This window comes from Oryzias latipes, chromosome 24 (genome assembly GCF_053564925.1).
Source record: "Oryzias latipes strain Hd-rR chromosome 24, Olatipes_Hd-rR_3.1".
NCBI lineage: Eukaryota > Metazoa > Chordata > Actinopteri > Beloniformes > Adrianichthyidae > Oryzias > Oryzias latipes.
This window is the reverse complement of record NC_136260.1, coordinates 19969749-19982281: the sequence shown is the minus strand read 5'-3', so window position 1 is coordinate 19982281 and position 12533 is coordinate 19969749. Positions and strand designations below refer to the sequence as shown.

General features: G+C 39.7%; 2 protein-coding genes across 11 annotated transcripts in view; one reads left to right on the top strand and one right to left on the bottom strand.

The window, feature by feature from the left end:
• The window catches only part of dlgap2b (discs, large (Drosophila) homolog-associated protein 2b), a 79042-nt gene extending 66926 nt beyond the window's left edge, over positions 1 to 12116 (bottom strand). For 6 of the 10 annotated variants that reach the window (XM_078942900.1, XM_078942901.1, XM_078942894.1 and 3 more), the window contains exon 1: positions 11880 to 12115. In XM_078942900.1, the coding sequence (XP_078799026.1) occupies positions 11880 to 11988 (109 nt within the window). In that variant the 5' untranslated portion in view covers positions 11989 to 12115. Of the gene's footprint in view, positions 1 to 4207; positions 4576 to 11407; positions 11463 to 11879 lie in introns of those variants that run through there. The other 4 variants (XM_020714869.3, XM_023952819.2, XM_078942895.1 and 1 more) reach the window with 3 other exon arrangements.
• The window catches only part of LOC101173110 (uncharacterized), a 92963-nt gene that overhangs the window by 68628 nt on the left and 11802 nt on the right, over positions 1 to 12533 (top strand). The window lies entirely within an intron of this gene.

The window sequence follows — 12533 nt, the reverse complement described above, 5'->3', positions numbered from 1 at the left end:
TATACATGCACATTTGGGCTTGGAGGGAAGCAGCTGCTATTAGAAAGACACCAAGAAAATGTACAACACAGCTACACATTCCTGCCACACACATTTAATACCACAAGAGTATCCCTCAATGAAACCATAGGTATCTATAAATCTGTGAATGCAGTGTTAAATCCCAAACAAACACACACTGGCCCAGATTTTTTTTTAACAGAAAACACTGTTTGGAGGAATGTACAGCAGTAAAGGGGGGAAAAGCAGCTACAGCTCCTGAGTATCTCCATGGAAACAGGCTGGAGAGCAGCATATCCTGCTCAGCATACTGTCAGAGACTGAGGATGAATCCAGTCCTCATTAGGGAGGCCAAACCACACCGCACACCAGGCGGCTGATTCCATTATTAATTGCAACAGCTTTTTCACCTGCCCAAATTTGCACACAAACATAGCTGGATAAGGGGTTCCCTCACGCTCAAAATGAGATACACTCATTACGTATGAATTTTCTGGGGACAGGGTTGATTCGTCGTCTTCCTATGATTTGTACAGACATAAGATACATTGAAAGAGAAATTTTGGAGCAATATGTAATAGTCATCAACACAAACTCATTGAACTTCTAAAAATGTCTCGGTCAGCCCCACAGACCAGAAAGCCTCAGAGAAGTTAAAGTTGCTCTTACAGTTGGTCATGTGGAACCAAATATTCTGGCTCAAAGGAGGCAATCTCACTGTTTTTATGACTATAAGGCAGCTAAAATCATATTCACCTATCCATGTTTAAGCAGCCATTAAATATTCTATGATCCATATTTCTTCCAGCAGGAGAGGAGAATAAATCATAAACAGAATAAATATAAAAAAGTCAGTCTTTGTTGTGATGTCCATATCTGACATGTCCTATGAACGTTGTGTATAGTCACTCACACCCACAATGCTTTAGACACCACCTGACATGGTATGTAGTTAGGTAAAATGAAAGCTCTAGATGAGAAGATTTCTCCATCTATCTTCGTCACCTTTTACCATCAGATTATCTAATCCAATTTAAGGGATTGTTATATTTACAGTTTGTCAAGCAAAAAAGTGTCATCAAGATCAAGTATATCATTTAAAAGTGGTAATTTATGACTTAATATTGGCTAACATCAGACTACATTGTATTCTTTGACCAAACAAATAAAATGTCTGCCATTAGCATGGTAAATGCTAACTAAAAGTGGATAAAAAACAAAACAACCACCACGATAGAGGACAAGCATAGGATGTAAAGTTGTAATAGTTTAAGATCGTAATAGGTTAACTGCTAAAAAAAAATCTAATCTGGGAACATGAAGAATGAAATTAATTGCAGGATACCCGGGGAAGTGTCACTGTCTGACAGGCTTGTTGTCAACACCCTCTCATTTCACTGCTGCAGAAAACCTGAGCTATTTAAGTTTCCTGTGATTCAATCAAAATAGGTCTGTGGCAAATGTTTGGCTTCAAGCAGGATTGCTCTTTTTAAATGTGCAGTTTGGAATTTAAAGCTGCCAGTTTAGCTGCAGTGCAGGTGCATCTCAGCATCTGCACCAAATAAAGGTCCGATTTGAAATGACTGCATTGCTTTACCCCTCTTAAACGTTAGAGAATGTGTTGATTTTGGAATGATGCGATCCGCCGTTCTGCTAATGAGATGATAACCCTCACTTTCTGACCTCAACCGAAACACTAAGGATTCCATCAGCAAACAGATAGTGGGGCTTAATCCTAATGAAGACAACTATGAAATAAACAAATTTGGCATTTTATGAAATTCTACATGTGTGTTTTTTGGCTAATTAAAAAGACTAAATCTCTAAACAATAATAGAACTCATATTGAGGTAAAATGTGTATACTTTTCTTTTTTTCTTAAATGTAAATCTATTTTTCTCTCTAAATTATAGGTAAAATTTTGGGAAAAACTGTGTCAAACAAATTCTCATTTTTGTTTTTTTTTTACTTTCCAAAATGTGATAAACAAGTAAGAAAGCCAAGAACAAACATAAAAAAAACACTGTTTATAAAGGCAAAGTAAAATACCCCAAAACAAATGATCTGCAGCATTGTTTAACTTACACAAAAAGAACTACCCAAGAAACCTGAGGTGCTCATAGAAAAACATTTTAAAGACGCAAGGCATCATTTTTGGAAACGAGCAGAAATTAGATTTAGTGATTTTGTTCTTTTCAGTCCATAGCAAGTATGAAAAATACAAGAGGCAACTCAGAATAAGAGCTTTTAGATCCATGGTGTTAACACCATAAATCAGTCAAGATAATTATGCTAAAAACAATATGCATCAAAGTGGGAGAAGCATCAAAGTGGGAGGAAGCAGAAGCGTTGAACAGGGCACCGTTCTCTGACCTCAGCATCACAGCAAATGTAAGGTTAAACAGCATTTGTCAGAGGTCTTTTCACCAACGAGAAGCTAAACTTTTGTTAGCTGTCAACTTTCAAACAATAACCAACTGAGAAATGATAGTTAGACCATTGGCTATGTGAATTGTTGGTCTAATAGTTCAAGTCACTATGCTCTTCAAAGTAAAAATGTATTTAGGTTTTGGGGGATTTTCTCCTCTGTTCCCCTTACATGTTTACCTTACAGACACCATAAATTAATTGAAACTAAAATATGCTAACCAAAAAATACATGCTACCCCTTTAGCCGCTTCACAACATGATGTATGTCACTAATCCGCAATTCAACCCAGGACTTCATTTAGTTGAACAGAAAAATTCACGGGTGAAAATGTTTTTCTGTAAATGGAAATAAAGTCATGCAAGGGTTCAATGTGAAACTTAATAACAAAGAGGAAAGTAGTTTGTCTTGACTAATAAATGATGTTGTGCTTTTTTTACTTAAGTCATTTTTTTTAAATCTGGTCCAAGCAACTACAGAAAGGACAATTATTCCACTGGTTTGCCCCAAAGTTTTTCCTCAAACTTAAAGAAGACCAAACCAACTTGAACAATGTCACTGAGCCGATAACGATGGCTATTCTGCCCAGCACATCCTCCTTTAATATTGCACGCTGTAACCTCTAGGGGCTGCTGGTGGAGTTTCCACTGTTGCTCGGGCTAAATTAAGCGTTTCAAAGTGCCAATGTATCTGCCGGAGAATCAAAGAGAAGAAAAGCCGCCTGGGAGCTGTGAGGAACCCACTGCTCTTAAATCCTCCTCTGCACGCAAACTCCACGCGTGACCAAGGAAAGCAGCCCGGTTCTGTCCACAGAGCTGTCTGCATTTTACAGAACTGTGGAGGAACAAACGCTTCCTATGAAACAGAATATTCTCAACATCAGTACCCAGTTTTAAAACAACTGTTTTTAAAAAGAGATTTCACATGACGAGTCAAGGTGGTTTCAACAAAAATTGACACATTAGTTTTGCCACTGTTGTCTACTCACATATAAGGTTTAGGTGATGCTTCAGCACCAGCTATGTCTTGTTACAGCATGATAAAGAGTGGCATTTGCAGGATGAGGGTGATGAACTCTCATCAGGGTCGCTTACAGGTTCACGCTTTCTACAGGGAAACCCGGCGTGTGACTGAGACACTAAAAGACCTGCAGCAACGGTTTTAAAATGCTGCACAGCAGGTTTTCCAAAGCACAGAAAGATAAAGTTCTGATGCACCTCCTCACCACCACCTGTCCACTTAGTTAGCACTAATATCTCTTCATGCTTTATTTCCCTTTATATTATTTAAAAAAAACACAAATTTCCCCAAAAATGTCTTTCCTGTCCATTTAGAGCTAAACTAGAATACATGAAACTCATTACACTATTATCATTTTCATGAGAAACAGAGCAATTTGTTTGATCCCACAGAATTGTTTGCTGTTTGTGACCATGCAAAGATAGAAATCTCCTCATTGCCCATAGAAGAAGCCTGGATGAACACCAATCCCTCCCACCCATCTGGATTCGGTTGCACACATGTACTCACGAACGCACAAGTACATATATCTGCATTGAGGAGGGCACTTTCTGTTCCCCCTCGAGATGTAATTGCCTTAAAAAGCTTTGCTTAATTCATCCTCTAGCTGCAAACCAAACCGGTTTACCTAATCCAATGTGGCAACTTGTCTTCAACCTGTTAAATTCACAAACACGGTTCCACAGCAAACATCTTGAGAACGAGCAAAAGAGAAGCATGGCAACAATTTGATCCCTTCAGGAGTCTGAGTCCTCTTACCCTGTAGAGAGCCTATGTTCCAGAGACATTGGGGCACATATGCGGCGCGTTTTCACACGAAGACGAGGAAGCGGCTGACAGTCAAGTAGAGGTGTGTCACATCTGAGAACGGAGGGGGAGACAAGGATTTTTGCTTCTTATTTCTCCTTTTCTTATGTTTCATCCAAAGCCCTCTAAGGAATGAAGCACCGGCAGGAGGCTGATGGGGAGGAGAAGGGAGTGGAGGTGGAAAAGGAGGAAGAGGTGCAGAAGGAGGAAGTGGAGGAGAGGGGAGGCTGAAGAGGGAGCAGTCTGCTGGGGTGCTGTGGATCACCTGGAGCAGCACTAGGCTCCGCATTTACTCCTCCACTGCAGCAGTGTGAGGCAGTGGTGCGAACTGCATGTTGCTCCCACGGATCACCACAAAACAAGGACATGGACTCTCCTTTGCTGGATTCAGGATTCTGCAGCTCTGTTGTTTTACCCACTCTTGTATGGAACACCATGTATGCCATTATTTCCTGCCATTTTTTTAGGCAAAAAAATACCAAATTAAAATATTGTTTTCTTTGTGCTCCAAAGTCTTCTAAATAAAAAATAATTTAATGTGTAGTAAATTTGAAATAACTACAGTTTTTTTTGTATAAAAATCCTTCAAAACTGCATCATAAGAAGCAACCTTGTTTAGTCTTATGGGGGTGTAAAGACATAATTTGAAAATAATTTTTCAATTAACATGACACATATGTTTTTTATAATTATTTAAACTAGGTATTTCATCTGCAAAGTAAGGCTGAAGTGAAAAAAAAAATTCTGCAATATTTTTATGCAATTCCTTCATTTCATTTCTATCATAATTTGCTACATTTTTCTGTAGATACCCATAAATAATTACTTTCGTGAAATAGAGGAAATGTGGTACTGCATGTTATTTTATAAGGAGACACTAACTGTAAACTGAAGGCCAAAGCTTCATCTAACCTACCATCTAACCATTTGACAGATTACTGTTCCAGCCATACACCACAGTCCTCCTACATGGTTATTATACTTGGCACAAATGGTGTTCCATATTTTTTCTTTCATCAGCATGCATCCTCATGCTGTCCCTCTTTCCCTTTGCATTTCTGTCTGCATCCCCTGGATTTTCTGACTGATTCACCCTCTCGCATTCTCCTCTGCATCCTCTATCAGTGGTGCATGTTGTCATGTAACCGTTTGGCTGCAAACCTCCTCCTCAGCGATGACGTAACTCCTCCAACCATAAAAAGAAAGCGGTCGTTTCCTGCTCTTGTCAGATCCGGCTCACACCACAGCGACATGCTGCCTGTGCTACGGGCAGGTAACTACATGACGTGCAGTCCATTGAGAAAATGAAACCGATGGTTCTGCTTTGATGAGACACTCCTGGCTACACAATTTTTCTGAAGACATTATCTAAACTTGATTCAAATATTTAGTCCCCAAGTTCCACCTTTTTCATACTCCCCTCACGTTCTGTCAGCCTAACTGTCCTAGGGATGTCCTAGACGGCTGTATGAAGAAGAAAATGTAACTCTTTTCTGAATGAGCATATCAAAAGCAACAGTTGGTGCAGATAAAAAGGCATAGAAAAAATAACGTTCATTATAGATACACTTAAGAGAAGAAAAAAGAAGTCCAGGAAATTTCATTGTGATTTTTTTAGAGAATTTCCTTGTATAATGGTACAGAAAATAAGTAAATCTGTTCCTTACATGGATGTTTCTTATTTAAGAAGCGCTTCTATCCACCACTTGATACCAAAAATAATGTCGCCTGTTTGAACTTGTTATCCATATAACCCTTGTGCTATCCTATGGGGTCAAGATGACCAATGACGTGTTCTCCCTACCATGACAAAGGTTGATAAAGGTGGAGATGATTTCATGTAATCCATGGACACCACTGAAGATCACAAATCATTGAACAAAAACGTTCAGAGCACTATCTAGTGGGTCTAGATGACCTCACTCCCAATGTCAAAATGCCTAGGATAGCACAAGGGTTAAATGCACCTGTATACACCCTTAAACAGTCAGTCTGCAACTTCTCCTCCATGACTAGGACCCAAGAGCTGTCAAAGGACTCTAGGGACAAGATTGTTCCACTCAACAAGACTGGAATTAACCAACTTGCAGGCAGCTTGGAGAGAAAAGATCAACTGTTGGAGCAAATATTAGAGAATGGGAAAAGATCCCTGACAATATCCCTCCACCTATAGGTCTTCATGCAACATCTCACCTGATGGGGTACCAAAAATCTAGAGAATGGTGAGGAAACAGCCCATAACTATTTGGGTAGACTGAAGACATCTGGGACTATAGTAACACACAACATATTCATGAATTTTTCATGATGTTGTGACATAATCATGAAGACATTGACTTCATGATAATGTCAATGACTGAAGATGTCACTGAAGACATTGACCGTATACATGATCTGGACTGAGTGACCCATCCCCTGTTGCATTCCAAATGGGAAGTAGCTACTGGCTCTTAGAAGGTGAAATTCCATAGACTTCTATCGAGAAATAAACAGCTGTTACTCAGTCCTTCTATTTTTCAGAATAACTGTTCTTGCTTTGCTACGCCTTTTTCAAGATGTACTTGCATACATACTATTTTTTTCCTTATTCTATTCAGGTTATTCTAGTTATAAACTAACCAATCAGATGCCTCGTCAAAAGCATGTGGTGCCTGCTGGCCCCCACCTCGAATGTTTGATTGACAAATTCTCCCGAGCAGCAATCAGTGGAAGGGGTGTGGATTTCCAACAAGCTCCCTCCTGATTGGTGACAGTAGTTGCCTTAGAAACGTGACCAAAGACTGACTCAGACCCATTACTTCGAAGTGGCTCCAAATGGCGACGCCCATATCGCAGAAAAATAGCGAGTGAATTGCCTTCATTTTGCTTGAGCCGGAGGTAAGGCATTTCTATATCTGCCCTGTCCAGTTCCTACATACAGTCAATGGCTAAAGACGGTACATTTCTAAACCCGTCTAATGTTTATCAGAGATTATCATTTCACAGCTCACTTGAAGACAGAGAAATTGGGAGAAACATAAAAACTTAAAAGTGGTTTAAAAACTAAAACATATAATTGAGTCAGTTGCCCCAAAGTTTAAGTTTTCTCTTCTTTTGTGGCTATTTATGAAAACTTTAGCTGCTTTTTAAAGATCCAATAGAACATTTCTATACATTTTTTGTTTGTTTTTATGATAATCTATTAAAGCTTTCATAGTATATATCTGATACTGATCAATGTGCCTTTACAGTTACTGAGGTATGTGACTTTTTACGTATTAGCAAAAGCTAAAGGCAATGTTAAAATATCTTATCTTTGTTTTTAATCTCTTGTTTTATAGTACTTACATCTATTATTTTAAGAAGTTTCCACATTTATATGTAATAACTAAATTTAATTTGCAGTTCTGAACTCTTTATAGTAATTGTTTAACATTGTTTGCAAGAAAGTGATTTTATCACTTCTTTAAATTATCAATATTAATCATATGTACTTGATTAATTAGGTCTGGTGTAATGCCTAGAAAATTTAAAGTAATTTCTCTGCACAACAGTTTAGACAAACACAACATGTTGCAGCTTTATGTTCTTTTTTTTAAATAAACAGTCCCACCTAGTGGTTCAACTTTATTCTCATTTAAAGCTCAGAGATAAGATGCTGAAATCTAAATTAAAAACAAATAAATACATAAAATCCAGTAGAAACAGTGCTCTTGATACACGGCATGTTTTTCTTTAAAACGTTTCTGTCCTTATTGTCAATAACTTTTCTGTCTCAACCTTGAGAAAATGATGATTACAGTTGTGCTGGCGGCTGATAAAACTGCAAATTCTTTAGGTTCAACACATCAGACGAGTGAAGATGTAGGTTTATCTGTACTCACTTTATCACCAGCGTTTGTGCTGACAAAGCCTGTAAAATCACAGCAGGACCACACACATGATTAACTTTCAGATAATCTATGCATAGCTGGAAACTCCACTGTCAGCTCATTTGTAACGTGAGAGGACATTTTCAGAATATGAGGACATTTGTCAAGCACTATAAACTCTGTCAAAACCAGTACTCAAGTTTTTGTTTTGGTGAGGATGGAAATGTATTTTAAAGCTTCAAGAAGGTAGAAATAAAGAGAAACCAGTGGAATGTTTGCTGGAAACTGCAGCAAAATGGTTTGCTTTGAAATCAAATATGCAACTATCCTTTTTTGTTTCTATCTGTATAAAAAATTCACAATTTTTTGGTCTATTACGGAGAATCTAACCTTTTAGGGGAGTATTTTAGTAATGATTACTTCAGATTAACAAACGTAAGATCACTCTTTCATGTTTTGATTTGGCCTTTGGCTTCAAATGCATCACAGTGATGGAGACGGCATTTAAAGTTTGAGCTGATGAGGGCCCACATTTGATCATTAGCAATACCCAAAAATGTCATGAGAAAGGCAGCAGACCCCTGCGGTCTTTTTTTTTTCCTTGACCTCTCAGATAAACTCAAGCAGAATTTGATCATTTAATGACTGTCTCCTTTTGGCAATCTGGCCAAATCTTCACACACCAACCTTTGACAATCTACACAGGGAAAAAGCGGTCTTACAATTTACTGACTTTTTATCTGTTTGATGGTTTAAACAGTTCTATAAGATTTCAAAAAGCAATATAATCCCTCTGTTGCTGGTGTCTATTTTCACACTGCTTTTTGTTTCATTGCTCCATTTCAGTTTTTTTTTTTTTGTTCTGCAGTTTTGCATGGATAATGCTTTCATACTTTGATTTGACCAAAAGGTTAATTTGAAATACAGAATCACAACCTGCTGATCTTCAATCCAATTTTACTCAAGAACTCCTGAGTAGATTTTATATTTGTCTTAATTAGTGTCTTTTGACAGTTTTTGACTGGATGGAGAAGCTGGAGTCCTGGCAGTTTAACCAGACATGTTTTTTTTTAAAATCACAGATAGTTATACACAACAGTCTTTTGATGTATTATTCTTTTGAAAGACCCACGTCGATCATCTTTTGATCTATTTTTAAAGTGTTCCCAGTGGCCTTTATATTTTCATAATGCCGTTTTTATCCAAAATCAAAAAGCCTGTTTTGTTTTCTTGGACAAAGAATCTTCCCTCACTTCCAATCATCCATTTGTTTACACCCTCTCCTACTAGCTTACAGCCCCAACATACCATTAAGGGTGAAACAAAAATGGCGAGCAATATTGGAGCTATCCAGCTGTACAGTTTTGAGCCAGCTCGGACAAGGATAATGAATGTGTTTGTCTATAGTGGATGCATCAGAATGGAGCGGAACAGGGAACTTATGGTTTGAAGTTGTAGGTTTTCCGTCACACCTACAAGCTTCTTCCAACCGCAATTTTTTGTCTGCTCCAGATTCACAACGATTGGACCAAAGAAATACTTTAAGCTTAATGTGTGTCATCCATCATGAGAAAAATGCCACAAGAACATGTTTTTTAGACATGAATGTTCCAGTGTTTTCACTGCAGATGATTGATTTATTCTGTTTTCCCTCCAAATGAAGTCACTTGTCATTTAGCCTAGATGACACAGCATGTTCAATGCACATCTATCAAATGTGGAGTTGGTAAAAATGAGCAAACCCCTTGATAATGGAAGCAGCTGTCACTCAGCTGATCCGGGACACCAGCTTGCAGAGTTTAAAAAGAAACATTTTTGTACCAATGTGGCACAGAACAATTGGGTTTGTCAAAAAAAAAACTGTTATTCAAAAATATTCATTCAAAAATATGATATACATGTTCCTGTTTGATGTTCACCTTTCAACAGATCCTGACAGAGGTCGTCACGGGTGGTTTGCCAGAGATTTTTATGCTGGATGCTATTCCTGACACAACCCTGTATTTTATCCAGGCCGGGGACCGGCCCAGGGAGACCCAAACTTGGTCCCCCTTGTGACAAGTTCCTGTTGGACCTTGGGTTGAAAATGAAAGTTACTGGTTTGGTTTTAACTGGCTTTGTAACACAAGTATAGGTCAGTTTTTTGTTTGTTTCTTAAATTCGAGGTTAAAATTAGCTGAACACTGGTGCAGCTAAATCCTCAAGTCTAAAATGGTTTCACTTGGTGTGGTTAGTAATCTATCTGGCATATTAGTTCCCTCTTTCATCTATTTCAACAAAAGGCAGGGTTTGGTGACACTTTATTTGACCAAAATGGTGGCATTTCTTTTGTAAAAAGTCCAGATCAACCTAAAACAAACTGAGTATTGCAAAACACCAATCCCTCGATGAGAAACAGTCTGTCAATTTTTTCCATTTTTTTACATCCAGATTCAGATCAAAGTTTGAGACCAATTTTTCTTTTTTCCCCACCCCCTTTATCCATGAGGCTACGGTCACTAGTGCCACCGCGCGATGGGGAGGCATCGGCAGAATCATCAAGATTAGCTGCCGCACGATTTTTTGAAAAGATATCAGCAAGGATGACGTCATTAAAAAAAACGGGCGGCCACAAGCAGCCAGATCGTTGGCGGGTAAATGTCTCTGGATGGCGGGCATCCATATCAAGTGCTACCGGCAGCCTGGTAGCTCCGGGTTATTTAAAAAGCAGCACACATTATAATTTTTAGATAAAATGCCTCCCAAGAAACCCAGCAAGGGCAAAACCGCAGCACCCAAAACAAAAAGTCCAAGCAGGATTCATATGCAGGACCCACGGTGGGAGGAGCCGCCAGGTTGATGATGCCAGGTTGATGTCCGGTCATTGCCAAACCCTTGACCCGTGTCATCAGCCCTCGTTGAGTGCCAGCACTGTGGCAGTGGGATGCGAGAACTGGGGCAGGGAGATAGCTGGGGGGAGGCAGTCCGAAACCATGCAAACTTGAAATATGCCAGAGCGCCCACTGAAACTCGTCCGGTCGCCGTAACATTTGAACTTTTTCCTAAAACCTCAGCAGCCACCACTGTCAGCTTAAAATACAACTGCGGCCTTCTGATTTCAAATAGGCCAACCTGCCAAATTTGCTAAAGAAAACGTGAATTTAGGTCGCTGTGTGGTGGCATTTGGGAACGTGACTAAAAGCAAGTCATCAAACACCAACAGAAATGCAAAGATAGAAAGTTCGTGATCCAACATTTACAATAAGAATTCCCTGATAGCATCCTCCCTAAAACAGGAATGGTGTCCCTTCCCACTTCTTACCTGAGTCCTTTTCAAAGAACAGACAGCAGGGAGTCTGTAGTAGCCATGGTAACACCTGTGACAGATGAAAAGATGGATGACAGATATAGTACAATACAGCTGAGTCACTCCACGTACATTGACTGAACAAAGGGAACACAATGGAAGAATGTGACACACATAGACAGAAGAAACTTGAGGGAACAAGTGTAGGAATTGAACCCCCCACTTCCAAACACACGTGCTTCTAACAACACCTCTCCCACGCAGCGTGCATCATCGGGTTAGACTGATTGACGGCAAAAACAGGAGGAGACTAAGAAGTGACAATCTCACTGAGTGAATCATCCTCGCTCTGCAGAACTTCTACCTCCCTCCGGGAAAAAAAAACGTCTTGCGCGTGCGTGTCCAGGTGTGAGATGCGCACCTTCAGATGTTCAACCTGCAGTAAATGAGCGCAAATGCGCACTCCCAATAAAACAGACGCTCGTACCTTTTTCAGAGCTGACATCTTCAGGCTCACAGGCTTCCTCCTCGATAGTAAAGGGCAGATAAACAAACGAGCGTCGGCTCTGTCCCCGGGAGTCCCGGAAAACACTCATGGCAGCGTCTTTCAGAAAAAGCCGCAGCAGAGACGCCGCCGCGTCCCATCATCATGAAGGCGGAATGCGTGAGCTGTCCTCTCTGCCGCGCGTCCCGCACCGGCCGCAGACTTCATTCTGTGGGGATTACTCACAGCAGCCTGGTGTGGTCTCCGAGAGCCCCGCTGCTGCTGTGGAGGCAGCCTCCAGCAGACGCCATGTTTGCCAAATGGGCGCCTTTAATGACAAAATACTGATCCCACCTAACGGACACAGCGTTACACCAAACTTTAAAAAAAAATCACAAAATGTATGCAGTTGAATGAAAACCTTTATTATTGTTATTATTTAGAGAATAATAACATTTATGAACTAAAAACACAAAATATTAATATTTTGTACTATTAATATTTTCTAGGAAGTATCACCAAGCTTTCCCATATCCTATACCTGTAGCAGACTCAGCAGTTTGGGGGCCACAGGCGAACAATAACATGGGGCCCTCTGCAGTGGTTGTATTCATCTTTTTTTAACCCTTCCATCCACCCGTTTTCTTGTCTTGAAGG